Source organism: Odontomachus brunneus, unplaced genomic scaffold (assembly GCF_010583005.1).
Source record: "Odontomachus brunneus isolate Ranch 3 - 2012 unplaced genomic scaffold, Obru_v1 Obru_scaffold_085, whole genome shotgun sequence".
In the NCBI taxonomy this organism is placed as follows: domain Eukaryota; kingdom Metazoa; phylum Arthropoda; class Insecta; order Hymenoptera; family Formicidae; genus Odontomachus; species Odontomachus brunneus.
The window spans coordinates 540,157-554,242 of NW_022639535.1; the positions used below are offsets into that span (position 1 = coordinate 540,157).

General features: G+C 43.2%; 3 protein-coding genes across 13 annotated transcripts; 2 read left to right on the forward strand and 1 right to left on the reverse strand.

Annotated features, from left to right (window-relative positions):
- Positions 1–559: 559 nt before the first annotated feature.
- Positions 560–4,390, forward strand: LOC116847911 (arg8-vasotocin receptor-like). Its single transcript, XM_032823422.1, has 6 exons — positions 560–1,331; positions 2,162–2,369; positions 2,970–3,064; positions 3,132–3,433; positions 3,692–3,832; positions 3,918–4,390. The coding sequence occupies exons 1-6, from the start codon at positions 1,030–1,032 to the stop codon at positions 3,995–3,997; spliced, it is 1,128 nt and encodes a 375-aa protein (XP_032679313.1). The 5' UTR covers positions 560–1,029; the 3' UTR covers positions 3,998–4,390.
- A 71-nt stretch (positions 4,391–4,461) lies between these two features.
- Positions 4,462–11,777, forward strand: LOC116847912 (achaete-scute homolog 1). Of its 4 annotated transcripts, none has more exons than XM_032823426.1 (4): positions 4,462–5,256; positions 5,509–5,677; positions 6,076–6,321; positions 8,510–9,712. In XM_032823426.1, exons 1-4 carry the CDS (start codon positions 5,149–5,151, stop codon positions 8,800–8,802), a joined length of 816 nt encoding a protein of 271 aa, XP_032679317.1. In that variant the 5' UTR covers positions 4,462–5,148; the 3' UTR covers positions 8,803–9,712. The 4 variants fall into 4 exon arrangements, with proteins under 4 accessions (XP_032679317.1, XP_032679318.1, XP_032679315.1 ...); XM_032823427.1 differs by having other exon boundaries at positions 6,076–6,291; XM_032823424.1 differs by lacking the exon at positions 8,510–9,712 and adding an exon at positions 10,376–11,777 and having other exon boundaries at positions 4,464–5,256; positions 6,076–6,291.
- Positions 9,870–13,766, reverse strand: LOC116847909 (RAB6A-GEF complex partner protein 2). 8 transcript variants are annotated; one of them, XM_032823417.1, is made up of 7 exons: positions 13,586–13,766; positions 13,199–13,313; positions 12,996–13,117; positions 12,797–12,904; positions 12,574–12,723; positions 12,201–12,313; positions 9,870–12,065 (listed from the first exon to the last, which is right to left on the reverse strand). In XM_032823417.1, exons 1-7 carry the CDS (start codon positions 13,662–13,664, stop codon positions 11,535–11,537), a joined length of 1,218 nt encoding a protein of 405 aa, XP_032679308.1. In that variant the 5' UTR covers positions 13,665–13,766; the 3' UTR covers positions 9,870–11,534. The 8 variants fall into 8 exon arrangements, with proteins under 8 accessions (XP_032679308.1, XP_032679306.1, XP_032679309.1 ...); XM_032823415.1 differs by having other exon boundaries at positions 13,199–13,394; positions 13,586–13,764; XM_032823418.1 differs by having other exon boundaries at positions 13,199–13,534; positions 13,614–13,738.
- Between the last annotated feature and the right edge of the window lie 320 nt (positions 13,767–14,086).

Below are 14,086 nucleotides of genomic sequence, written 5' to 3' on the forward strand. Positions count from 1 at the left end.
GGGTGGAAGATGAAAAGAGGGCACAGTGAAGAGGTCAAGGCGATAATAGGTCGAAAGAATGTGTAGTCATAAGTGGATATACAATTATCCCACGCTGCGGGATAAGCCTTTCTTGAAAACTAGGAGAATGGTTTGCTAAACAGAGCTAATCCGCTATCCCTGTTAAGGTTATTTGGACGTTTATAAATAATTCCTTATGTTTTCTTGAAAAGTAGGCGTTAGTTTTGGCTAAAACTACTGTTTGGTCAAATAGAATTTCATGTCCTGTTTCTATCTGATATTCTCATAATGCAGATTGTGTTACGTATTTTAGCCTTACTGTCGATTGATATTCTTCTAGGCATATGCTAAATATCCTTTCGATTTTTCCCATATATACTTCTTAAATAATTTCCGAACCATCATCTTATTATTACCAACACGTGACTCTTTCGTTTTTTTCTTGGTTCTTAGCAATCGGAGTCGCCGATCTGACCCTGAACCGCTCCCCGGAGGATTACAACTCGACTCGACTCGACTCGAGGCAACGCGTGATGTCCGACAGTCATATAGAGTGCAATGTGCAACGCGACGGTATTGTATCACAGTATATCAGCGACATCGTTGCTCGATAGTGATGTAGAAATCACGCGAATTTCGCAAACAATCGACGCCGATGCAATCGTATCTCGCTCCTCTAATCTCACCGGCGAGAACGCGTCCGTCTCAGCAAGTGACATCCAACTGTGTTTGATCAACCGGTCGACGCGCTTCACGATAGTCAACAATATTTTTAAAACAAGTATTTCACGTTGTGTTGTGTCGGAACCAACGTTGTTGATACGGCACCGCCGGAAGTTCGTATGAATATTCAACCGACGGTACGCGACGCAGTTTCACGTCGCACGCTCGTAGGCATAGCGCGAAAATCGGCACGACGCGCGATCTCCGAAGGTTTTTCCCGTCTTTCTTTCTTTTGCTTCATGAATCTTGGGTTATCGGCCGGATGAGAAAGTAAGAGGGAGGGAGTGCGCGGATTCCCGAGGAGATATGTCGCACGATTTGAACTCGTCGACGACGACGTCGTCGTCGTTGTCGCTGAACTCTGAGCAGACACAGGCGGACGCAAGGGACGAAAATCTCGCCAGGTGGGAAATCGCAGTGCTGACCAGCATATTTCTCATCACCCTCATCGGTAACATACTGGTCCTACTCGCGCTCTACGCCAAAAGACACTACCAGCGACGTAAGCTCACCAGGATGTACTTCTTCATCCTACACTTAAGCATTGCCGACCTGTTGACGGGTCTGCTAGACGTTCTACCGCAGCTCGCCTGGGACATAACATTCAGGTAAGCTGCACCGTCACGACCGACCTCATGGTTCTTTAATGAGCCTCCGCTGTGGCCGATACGTGTACTTCTGGTTGATGGCGCGAACGGGAAGTGCGCTCGGACATTTCGTTGCGTCGCGTTGATAAATATTCCGATCGATAAACGATCCGGCTATCGTTTTCGCAAGTTTCTTCATGAAATGTGTCGCGACGAGATAAGAATGCAAATCGGATGTGTTCATAACCAAATTAACCAATATCTTTTCCGACAATCGTTAATCATTTCGTATATTCAGGCTTTATCATATATTAAGTCCTATTATAGAAACATCGAACACTAAGTATTTACAGAAAATAAAAATAGTGTACATAACCAGAAGTAGTAGCATAATTGCATCTAGTTATCTTTGATGTGTGATGGTAATGTGTACGATAGATATGACTCAGTTGCTTTGGTACATCAACTACATAAATATAATTAATCTGAGTTGCGGTAACCAGAAATCGGTTGAAGTGACATTTACCATGGACACACTCCGGTTGGAGCAACCAGATATCATTACTGCTATAACGCCAGAACCAGCAATTGTTCTGTGGTTGCAGCAACCACAAAATTAGATGTTCTGTATTTTAATATCGAATCTGGTTGACACATCTGTCTTTTCCATGTATGCCTACCTGAGCTCTCAAACTCAAACAACGCTCATGTGATGCTCATATAAAAGAAACGGAATTAAAAGGGCATACGTAACATTCGCTATGCGTTCGGAATAAAGTTTGAGGAGTAGCTTTTGACGGAGCGATGTGAGCGAGCCGAGAACCGAACTAACGATGACGAAACGACATCAGATTTCAGGGCGGAGCAGTGCTCTGCAAGCTGATCAAGTTTAGCCAGCCATTCGGCGTGTACCTCAGTTCTTATATCTTGACAGTGACCGCGATGGACAGGTATTACGCTATTTGCTATCCCTTCAATTACTGCAGCGCCACGTCTAAGAGATCGAAAACGATGGTGTACGGCGCATGGGTGCTTGCCGCTGTGCTTTGCGTGCCGCAGGTTCGTAGGGAATTTCATACATCTCTCTGTTTCCCTCCTTTGAGAGAAAGAGAGACGCATGTCTTATTCATGTTTTGCTCCTTGTTCTGCTCTGCCGCGAGCAGCAAGAGACCAACGAGATCGATTCACTTGAGATATTAATTTTTATCCCGTGTAGACAGCGGGAGAGAAGCGCTGATACCGTCGGCGTCGCTGATTTATGATACTAATTGCACGTACTTGCTTATAAATGCATGGATGCATTAACAGAGAAGAATTTGTTTCACGAATTTCTTAATATTTTGACAGTTTCTATCGCATTCGTTAAAAGCGTTATCTTAAATGCGCAATTGATTAAGGCTCCTAGTCTCACTGCTGCGGAACTCTGAATTGATGATGATGTCAGCTTAAGCCGATTGCTTAAGCATACTTATAAAGTGCTTCAAAAGCTTTTTCTTTAACAGTCAATAAATAACTTTGAAATTTTTAAGCATGCCTAATCAATCTGAAGTGTTTTTTCATTCAAATATCTTTTTCATCTTCTCGCTTTTGACGTCATTAATCCAGGATTCCATAGCAGTGAGACCAGGAGTCTCAAAGAAATCTTAAACTCTATTACAGATCTTCATATTCTCATATCAAGAAATATCGCCGAATGTTTGGGAATGTTGGGCTACGTTTCACATGAAGTATGGCGAAAGGGCTTACATCACCTGGTAATGCATTGAACAACGTAACCAAGTTTTAAGCGCAACGTCTTCTACAGCGCAAATTTAATTACAGGTACAGCGTGACGCAGTTCCTATTGCCTTTCATCGTGTTGGTGTATACCTATCTGAGGATATGCTTCTCGATATGGACAAGTAATAAGATGTCGGGAGCGGTCGATCTGAAGAGCAAGAAGAGCAATAAGGTCAGTTTCTCGCAGCGAGATCGCGACCCAGTCATCTCCAAGGCACTGATTAACACCGTGAAACAAACGATCGTCGTGGTCACTCTTTACATCGTCACCAGCACGCCTTTTATCGGATGCCAGCTCTGGTCGACGTGGGATCCCAGTGCCAAGACTTCGCCGTTTTTCACCGGTAAGTATGTTATATAAGAATCTCATCGACATTACAATGAGGAAATGAATCGGAGAAGCGACATTAGCAATTACAATAATAATGACTTCATCAATGAAATGCTATCACTAAAATACGAACTCTATCACGTCGATGGCAGAAGATTGCGCTTCTCATTTTACTTTTCAATTCGATTTGGTATCTCGAATCCCGAAACTACGAATTATTCGTGAATCCTCACTGCGTTTGCGGCTATATTTTACACGATGCAATTTGCAGGAGCTGCCTTCACTATTCTAAGTCTGTTAAATAGTCTCACGAGCTGCGTCAATCCTTGGGTTTACTTCGTGTTCAACAGCGAGTTGCGCGGCGCACTGATGAGCTTCTTTTACAACAGGAACGATTATTCGTTGCCCTACGGTAATCGAAACTTCTCATCTTAGCGATCGATCTCATCGAACTGCATAATATCGTTACAATGCTTTGTATCGCCGTTTTCTTTCAGACATCGCGCAACAGAACGCGTCGGACGAACCTTCCACCACGTCGTCGTTTATCTCCAGAATCTCAAAGATATTTGGATGAAAACGACACGAAATAAAGTTTGCATTTTGAGAAGGACTGTTTTGAATATAAATAATACAGTGTGAATAGTTGATGCGCAACACATACGCACATACACACATACATACTATATACGCCTACAAATGCATAAACGCGTTTGATACGACAGCGTCAAGACGCACGATTACTTTGTACGAGAATTTCTTAATGAAATTTGTTGATAAAACATGTTTACTTTGTCATTCCTTCCAGTCGTCCGCAAACGAAAAAGAGAGAAAAAAAGAAATGCCTCCTTCACCAAAATATTTTACAACAATTAACCGAGCGCGCACAAAAGTGACACACACACACATACATACACACACACACACAAGAGATAACCACTATCAATTTTTTTTTTCTTTTTTTTCATCACTCGAAAACGCTTCGACGATGTCCAGAGCTCTCGTATTTTCACGGAACGTTCCACCCGGTGAAGTTGCCGTTCGTGTAATTGCGTCCGCGAGTCTTTCTTCCTTCCTCTTTTTTCATTTTCCTTCATATTCGTAATTCCCGTCGCGCATCTCCGCCCACGTGCGCCATTCTTCACGATCTGTTATACTTAACACGGTTCCACCTCATTAGTATTTCCATCGGTCGGGCGTCTATTATGTCCCGATGTTTGTACCCCCATTTTTATCCCGATCATCCCAGAGGCTCTCACACTTATGCTAATGCCACATGGTACACAAAGTATTCCGGTATATCCCATATCTCCATTTCATCCGTTCGACTCTTCAAGAAGAACTCTTGTGTCATTCGACAGAAAAAAAGCAGAATTATTCGCGACACGAGAAAAAGAAAGAGAGAAAAAGAGAACAACCTTTACTCTCTCTCTCTCTCTCTCTCTCTCTCTCTCTCTCTCTCTTCATCGAGCCGCGATACATTTCTCTCTTCGCCGCGATCACTTAAGGTGATGACAAATTGAGAACCCCGGGTGGAACACCTGAATACTTAATCAACGGATAAAATTAACATTAATAAAACGACTGTCTGTGGCCGATCCACATCTTATCCGAGGACAAACACGGTACAAACGCTAGAACCACGTGATATACGCCTCACGACGAGACCACAGTGAGAAATACAGCAGTGTTCGTCAGTTTTTCACGTCGTTTCTCATCGGTGCGTCGATGGACGACACCAGGATCAACGACGAAGTGCCGTTCACGTTGAACCGAGTAACGACCAGGATGGAGCGGAATTCAGAGGAGTATCGCGGCGAACCGCTGAAGAACGAGGTATGATTTATTTGACGTGATCACGTCACTAAGAGAGAATTGACACCTTGACAGAAAGGTAAAAAGGTAGAAGTCAATCAGAACTTGCGTTGCTAGAAAAGCAGAAATTGTTAACTGTTTCCTGTAATTGATTTTTAATCTTAGAGCCATCGATACTACTTTTGTATAACAAATACAAAAAATCACTATAATTTTAGTTAAATCAACTATTTTTTCTCCTAGTGCAAACTCATTGAAACACTTGTGTTTCAGTCGGAAAACGAGAGCAACGACGAGGACTACACGCGTTCGCCGGTATTGCTCGACCTCGACGAAAACACTAAGCAGCAGCAGCAGAAGGCCGCACGTCGGGAAGCGAATTCGCCGAATACTGTACCCGCGGTGCGGGATCGACGTTTGCAGGATCAACTGACTCCGTCAGGTAGGTCTTCGACAAGATATGCGTCAAAATATGGAAGGGAAAAAAATTATCCGCGCTCGATACGTGTCAATTAAACACAATCGCTGTGACGCGCGAACGTCTCCATATATAATCAATCCTTTCAGTTATTGTCCTTTTTCATTTGTTTTGTGAGTTTGATATGTAAGGGCTATCGCACACAAATTGACATAACTGCATATGCATAGCATAAGATCGTATGGACCAATGAGCATCGAATATTAAGCATCGAACACCAATATGGCGACTTAATACTCGATGCTCATTGGTACATACGGTCTTATGCTATGCATATGCAGTTATGTCAATTTGTGTGCGATAGCCCTAACGCTCGGCGATAAATAGAATCGCATCGTTAATCGTGCGTCTCGTTGCCACAGACGAAACGACAACAACTTTGACGACACGATCGCAGCCTCTACGAGGTGGCAGATGGCAAGGAACGGGCTACGAATCGGCACGCCAACAGAATCCCGAGGGAGTGCTCGTGATCAGAGTGCCGGAGCCAGAAATAATCGGCAGTCACTCGCAGCTTGAAATGCTCCACGAAACCAATATTAAATCGGTGCAGCAGGAGCCCTCGCAGACTGAGAAAGGTGCGGCAATATCAAATTGCGCATCGCCTGGTGAGACCACATTCATCCTCGATTAGACTAATTTAAGTATCTTAGCGGAAAAATCACGCGAGACACGACGTTAATGATTGGAATCCAATTTGTTCGGACGTGATCTCAATGACATGTATATTGCACTCAGAGAAAAAAACATGGTGATGGCAGGTGTACAGGTGACGACTATGCAAGTTTTGTATGTAGAATTGTAATGTATATAGTTTAATAAACTATTTTGTAGTTGTTCTGTTACGGATACATACTTTTCCTAAATTTAAAATAAAATTTTATCACGTATTGTTCCAAGAATTTTTTCATGACAATGGAAAATAAACACGCAACACAAGAAACGACGTAACTTCTAAAATACAATACACGCAAGCTGATAAAATTTGATAAGATTGTAAAGAAATCTTAGTAGTAGATAATCTGGATATTACGTATTTCTTTTTAAAAAATCCGCCTTAAAACTTTATAATCACACCGTGTAGTTGTCATTACCATGTTTTCCTCTTAGTATACTGCGAATACCCTCAGGGCGATGGGATCAAGTTTATCAAGTCGTTTAGTTTCGCGAAACCACTTGTTTCTCTCTATATCTCGTGGACTCGTTGTTTTTCCGTGGAGCTTTTAACAGAGAGGGCTGCTCAATTGTCCCAGTCGAAGGGCTTGATCGGTGACGCTCGCGACGTTCTTCGCGAAGGGCAAACGCGAACGCAACTCTTGTTCCAACAGTGCGACTCGCAAATTTTTATCGCGTGTTCGTTGTATCTGCCGCAGGATCGAAGAACGAGGCTCTTCTCGTTGCCATCGCTGTCGTGACTTATTTTCCGCCGCGTTCCTGCGCCTGCTCTCGTTCCTGCGAAATACGCGAGGAGAGTTGTGAATATAAATTCGAGGGGAGAAACGTATGCGCATTTCGGAAAGAGCCGGCGAGCTATTTTCGCGTCACGGCTCTGTATTCAATTTAGGCTTCACCGGCACATTTTTATACCGACGTTTGCTCGCATCGCCGTTTCGCCTGGCGCGACGTTTAAAGTTATTTGTAGACGCGTATCTTGTCTGGCTGTGTACTACGTAGCTATATATGTACGTGCGAGTGATCTCGCACGAACTCAATTTGCAACAACTCAAGGGTCCGCGAAAGCGCACGATCAGTCAAAAACGCATTAACTTCACGTCTCTCGAATTAATTGAAACACGGAAATCTCGACCAAAATGGCAAATATTTGCGTTGCGTCAATGACAGTCCTCTAATAAGAGTTTCTTTCGAGTTCTACTCGGGTCAAAAAATTCGCAAACCTCACGTCTCTTAAATTAATCGAAATCACACGGGAATTGCCGATTGCCATTAAGCTGACATTACGGCGTTACGTCAATGACCATCTTCTAATAAGAATTCTCCTCGAGTTCCACGGAGCTCCTCTGGAGATGCATTCTCCCTGAGCCATCCTAGCTGTACCTGTACGCGTGAGTCGCGATGTAGCCGTTGCTGACTCTCTTCAGGCGTGCGCCGGCATCGACACCAGTTCTTCTGCGCGCTTTACGGCTTCCGTCGTCTCTCGAGACGCGCTTGACATGTTGGCCGTGACGCTTATTGCCGCTGGGCGAGACGCGATTCGTCGCTTCCTTAGCGCCCATTCTGCTACGTTTACCCAGGATCTTGGCGAAAAACTGCAAAATTGTTTTCCCGCCGTCCTTCCACCAGCTGCCGCCGCTTTTCCCACCTTCGGTCTCGACCGTGCCCCGATCGCCGTAGCGCTGTTTCCGGTCGACGCTCTGGTGCCCGCGCTCCGGCCGATTTCCTCGCAATTTCTCCTTGCATACGGTCTCCCGCGTGTTCTCCTGATGTTCCTCTTGGGCCCGCGGAGACTCGATTGATCGCTCGGAATCGCCCGGGACCGTCGTCGCGATGTCTTCCTGCCACTTCGTCGAACACGTCGAGTCCTCCGGAAATTCGATGACCTCCTCAGTCTCCACGCAGATATCCTGACATTTCTTCTCCTCTTTGAAATTGGGAGGAATTAATTATTTGTGTCTCTGACGCTATGATCGTTATTAAATCAATCTTACAAGTTCAACTTACTATTCGACTTATATTGTTGATCACTGTTGATGCGTGCGCGTCTCAGAGACGCATTAATTATATAGGAAAGAACATTTGCAACATTGCACCTAATTGCTAATTATTTCTTACTCTCAGCTCCGAGATTGTCGCACTCGACAAACGCCACTTCGATCGAGCTTTGCTTCGATTCCACCATTTTGCCGCGGTCTCGACCTTGCTTCGTTGCCCCAGCTCCAGAATTCGGCTTCGTATCGTCCACGTGGAGAACCTCCGAGGTCGGCATCACGCGCATCACCGCCATTCTCTTGCGTGTGTATGGCAAAGGCAATCGAAAGTACCGCGCTTCATTCAACCTCGTCCCTTTTCGCGTACGAATAAAATATTACCTTCAAGACCACATCGCATTTTTTGCACGTCGAGATCGCTGAACTTTAGCCTGCCCGAAAGCGTGAAGTCAAAAGTAAAGACGGATCGCCACGGTAATAATTGAAACCATGAAACGCATAAAGTCTGATTAAAATAAAGCCGCGATCTTAGTCATTTCCGGCTTCGTTTTAGCTTTGTTTCTAGAAAATGACGAAGAATCGTCTAATCCTCGGTTGGCAGTAACTAACGACGTGAGAACGACCTTACGCGAGTTATCATTACGCCGCCTAACAGCATCAACAAATTAGAGTGGAAAAAAGCCGATTATCTCGAGACCGCAGCCAGGAGAACAGATTGCTGCTTTGCATTTTAGTTTTTCTTGTGGTTTTCTTGGACTCTTATGGTACAAATAGCCTCTTTTTATTGCCGCGTCGATTGAAGTTTTGTACAAGACGGGACGTCCAACCGCGGTATACGCGATATATGTGATATAATTAAGCGTTACGTAATTATTGATTTCCGCGAGATGAACTAGGAAGCTAGTGGCGTAGTTGGAGTGCATTTTGCAGCAGAGCGATTCCGCGCGCGTGGCTGCAATTCCAGTTACAAATCATACGTTTGCAAACGAGTTTAAGACACTTATCGCGCATCATCGTTCCAGCGATTTTACGTTAAATATTTCTCAATATAATCGCGGCCGATGGTGCCGGGAAAAAGCCAATTCTCGGACGAGGTGAGTCGCACCGCTGTCAATAGCTCCTTCGCGGATCGACAGCACAATTTCCCCGCGAGACACGTTGTTGACACGCAGAGGATAATTGCGTGCATAATTACCATACGCTAACGCAAACTGAATTCCATTGAATGATAAACCGTGCGATTAACCAATAAATTAATACGCTACGATTGTTGCTACAATTATGTGCGATGGGAAACTGTGAGCTCGCAATTACGCACTGGAAAATCTTATATCCTTCGTTTTTAATTAACACATAAATCGCTCTGGTATTTAACCTTTGCGGCTCGCTCTTACGCTCGTCATCTTCGAGCGCGCGTCGATTTCGTCCGAGAAACGCTTCTATCCAAGGACAAGGGAAATCAGCGGTACTTCACGGTGCAGTCTTCAGTCTATTTTTCTCAGACATTTTATAGAATGAACATTCGAAATTTATGCTCGTAATATCCGCGTGTTGTTCGTGTCGACACATAGAATAAAGGATCACGCTTAGTCCTTCTTTGTTTTTCCTTTCTTTTTCTTTCTGAATGTCTCTCGAATAAGTTCTCGAGGATTCCGACTCGATAAAAATTAGTCGCACTCTCGCAACGATCGCTTGTAATACGTAGGTAACTTAAAAGAGGAAAACCTTCACCGCGATATTCATTTTTACGGAAGTACCTCTCGTATTTTTCTAATCCCCCGCCTCGAGGCTAAAGTTTATACGTGTAATTTGTCAGAGCTCCATCCGGCAGCTGAAGCGTCCTTCGGAAAAAGTTGGATTTCAGCTCGCTCGCTCGCTCGATTCGTTCGAGCAAGTTGCGCTCGCGCGACATTACGTCGTCGTCGTCGTCGACAACGACGAATACGCGGCCGAGCAAGAACCGTCGTTAACCCGCGGGTGTAATTAACGATTTCAGACTACAAGAAGTCGGCGTGTGATCGCGAGCGCACTCGCATGCGCGACATGAATCGTGCATTTGAACTGTTGCGATCGAAGCTACCGATCTGCAAACCGCCCGGCAAGAAACTCTCCAAGATCGAGTCGCTGCGGCATGCGATTACGTATATCAGACACTTGCAGAGCCTGTTGGAGCCGCAATACGGCTACACGATGCCCAACGTGCCCAATGACCGATCTATAGTTAGTGGTAGTAACGGCGGTAGTGGAGGAGGCAGCGGAGGTTATTACGCGACCGCACCACCAGCTCCACCGACGTCTTACGAGGTACAGCATCCTACCCGATGGGAGTCTTTGGCGTATTACCGGTACGATTATCACGCACCGTCCTTTGCCACCCCGTCCCCGCCGACCTTAGTGTCACCCCTGCAGCCGAGGCTACCGATTGACCAAGACGAGCGACAGTTTCCTTACGAGACAAGACATTAGCTCGCAATATGAATCAACATCTTGAGATTATTCTAAAGGATTCTTTGGGGATGATATGGAGAATGCTTCGAGAAATTCGAGGAAGTCAGAGGAAGAATTGGACGGTTGCAAACCTGAGAGTGGAGCAAAAAAAGAACGAGTGTGCGAGTGTTTGTTAATTATTTGTAGAGACTGAACCAGCAGTTCTTTAATCTCTCTTCGTCACGCCGGAATATATATTATTTTCGCAAAGTTATTATTAATTGGAGAATAGAACGTTTTTAGGAACCATTATCCTGAATGCCGGCGACCCCCACAATCAGGAAATTAAAAAGCAGTGTGTCACTGTTCCATTGTCAATACAGTCATAATTGCTATCGCGAAATTTCACAGATCGATAAGTTTGAAATTGCGATCATAGACGATGCACAAAAACAAACATGATCGATTTCTATCATCGAATGATTTGTATTTTGTCATTGAAAATGACTTACCTACAGATATATAAACGTACGAAAATATCTTTCTGCTTCGAAACGGGAACTACTGCACAAAATCCAAAATATCCTATCGTATCCTATCGTGTCCTATCATATCGCACGAAGTCCATTATCAGAGCACTGCTACGTCGTTCTCGTAACGTGTCCATCGTCGGAACGTCCAAATAATTCTTTCCTATCGCATACTTAACACAGCCACTACTGTAGTGGCTAAATAATTATATTATATTTTGTCTGCTGCGCCGTATTGGGCGGCGTGGTGGTGGGATGAATGTGTAACGGAAGATCCCAGATCATCGTCTCGACGTCCAACGTGGACGGTCCCGTCCAACTAGTAGTGCTCTCGTTTGGCATCTCCACTAGCTTTGGCGTTGTGACAAATTCAAAGTGCAGTCGCCATTTGAGTGTCACCAAATCGGTGGTGAAGTCTGGCGTGACGTGCAGTGGTATAGGTAGTACCAAATGCGAGTACTTAAGACCCAGGCACATTTCATGATGCTTGTTGTAGCTGACGAGAGTGGGCGCAGTAGCCTTTCCGCGTCTGTACTCTTCAGAAACGTGTTCTTCTGATTGCAAAGACACAGACACTTGAGCGCACGACACGGTCGCGTTCGAGAAATCGAACGTCCCGACTATATCTTCGCCGAGTTTGTAAGAGTTTTTAAAGAGGCAGAATCGTACCACACGGCCACGGCCATTCGTTACATTATAGAAATTTGGGCTGCGTCTGGCTGTCAAATTCTGCATTTAAAAAAACACATAATTAATATAGTTAGTATAGAATAGAAAAGAAAAAATAGTATAGAATAGTTTAGAAAAATCATTGAAATACTAAATCTTACAAATCAATTTTAATAAATACAATGAAGAAAATACCTGCAGCGTTTGTAAAGCAATATCTAAGGGAGTTTCTCTGTGCTGTGTTTCCATGAACGGATTATTTGGACTCAAATCTACGCTGTCATTGCATGCCATTATTTCTGGCAATTCTGTAAAACACAAGCAGTAGATATTAAATATTTCTGTTGTTTATATTTATCAAAACTTATATAATCTTTCAAAGTTGCGCATAGTTTTAAGATCCTAATATCTATTAATAAAATGCAATGTAAATATTATATAAATGAATCTATTTATTATTAACTTGAACAAAAGTTACTAAAAGTAAAGTACTAAAAAAAGTACTAAAAGTATTGTGTATTCGGATATAGATAAAAGAATATTTTCTATTTAAGATACAAAGACTTACCACTCAAAGATAGCACTCTAAAAGGTACGCGTAATAGTTTTATGGCTGTATTCACTCTTTGCGTTCCAATTGTGATCTTATAAGAATATTTTACAGCTTGTCCTCTGTATGATGGTGGAGCATCACTAGGTATTGTTTCACGGTAGATGTCTGGTAAAATAAATTTATTAAATATATAGCAAAATATATGAGATTATCACAATATACCACTATCATTACCTACAAGTTTTATTTTCACCAGGTGACAATCTTAAGTCACAAAACAAGATCTTCGGCTTAGTATTCAATACTACGTGTCCATTGTCTTGTTGCCATGGTGCAAATGTAGTATCTGCAATAAAACAATACAAATATATATATTTATATATATCTCAATAAAATAAAATACAAAATATTAAAATAAGATTCTTCTAAAGACATACTTGCATTGATTGCCACTGAACGAGCTGTGGTATTTATTTTCTCCGAGAACACCGCTTTACTATTTGTCGAACATTGACAATGGACTTGTGCACTTGCCCAAGCAAGACTTTCAAACAGATCACTATAAAAAGTAAAAAAGATTGGGGTTAAGAATGTTAAGAGTTATAATGTCTTATTGATAGAACTTTGTCAATTAACATACCTGTGACTTTGTGATATCTGATGTATAGGATTTGGTGGGTTGGTGAAAGTAACCAAACATTCTATAATTTCTCCGGAGAAATATACAGGACCACGAACGAGTTTTGCTGTAATCTCTATCATACTGATTTCAATTAAATTCTCTTCTGTACGTCTATTATCTCTCACTTTCTCTCTTAATTTATAACTCCAGGAACCTGATAAGGCAAATATTCCACTAATGGATGTTTAAATATTAAATTTTATAACTTTTCCAATCCAAAGTATATACAATAACAAAAAATCACAGATCACGTCTGAACAAGTTCAAACACTTTTCTACATCACGGCGATTTAACTGGAATTCAGGTCTATTTACTAACTTCAAACAATTGATCAACATATGTACTTGTAAGCACTGTGGCCAGAAATCTCACCCAGTAGCACTGGTAGTATTGAAAAGAGATGACGCACCCAAACGTGCCCATGTCATGTGCGCTCTGAACTTAATCGGAGCGCACATGTATACAGGCACGTTTGTATGCATTATCCCCTCTCGATACTACCGATGCTACTGGGCGCAGAGAGAAACCTGAGAGCGGCCACGCCATACATTTTGGCCGACACTGATTTTCATGCTGTTCGATGCGCCATCTGTACCCATTTTTGAGGTGAACTACGTTTTCTACGCCCATTTTCAGACACGGCCGGTAAAGTGTCGATTTGTTGCATGTCCATTCTATACCCATTTTCTGGCGATTCGCGTCCGTGCTAAACACATAATTGCGTAGTTGAAAACATGGACTGTCCATGCGCAATTATGCGATGTAGAGAACGTAGTTCCATCTAAAAAATGGGTGCAGATGGCGCATCGAACAGCGTGAAAATCGGTGTCGGCCAAACGTATGGC

What these genes read in the sequence shown, in the direction of transcription:
- LOC116847911 (XM_032823422.1), top strand. Translation starts at nt 1,030, where the DNA reads ATGTCGCACGATTTGAACTCGTCGACGACGACGTCGTCGTCGTTGTCG. An exon ending in GAAAGGGCTTACATCACCTG is followed by an intron (nt 3,065 to 3,131) that starts GTAATGCATTGA and finishes ATTTAATTACAG; the next exon opens with GTACAGCGTGACGCAGTTCC. An exon ending in GACTTCGCCGTTTTTCACCG is followed by an intron (nt 3,434 to 3,691) that starts GTAAGTATGTTA and finishes TGCAATTTGCAG; the next exon opens with GAGCTGCCTTCACTATTCTA.
- LOC116847912 (XM_032823423.1), top strand. Translation starts at nt 5,149, where the DNA reads ATGGACGACACCAGGATCAACGACGAAGTGCCGTTCACGTTGAACCGA. An exon ending in GGATCAACTGACTCCGTCAG is followed by an intron (nt 5,678 to 6,075) that starts GTAGGTCTTCGA and finishes TCGTTGCCACAG; the next exon opens with ACGAAACGACAACAACTTTG. An exon ending in ATCAAATTGCGCATCGCCTG is followed by an intron (nt 6,322 to 10,375) that starts GTGAGACCACAT and finishes TAACGATTTCAG; the next exon opens with ACTACAAGAAGTCGGCGTGT.
- LOC116847909 (XM_032823415.1), bottom strand. Translation starts at nt 13,664, where the DNA reads ATGGGCACGTTTGGGTGCGTCATCTCTTTTCAATACTACCAGTGCTAC. An exon ending in TTCAGTGGCAATCAATGCAA is followed by an intron (nt 12,905 to 12,995) that starts GTATGTCTTTAG and finishes GTTTTATTGCAG; the next exon opens with ATACTACATTTGCACCATGG. An exon ending in ACCTGGTGAAAATAAAACTT is followed by an intron (nt 12,724 to 12,796) that starts GTAGGTAATGAT and finishes TTATTTTACCAG; the next exon opens with ACATCTACCGTGAAACAATA.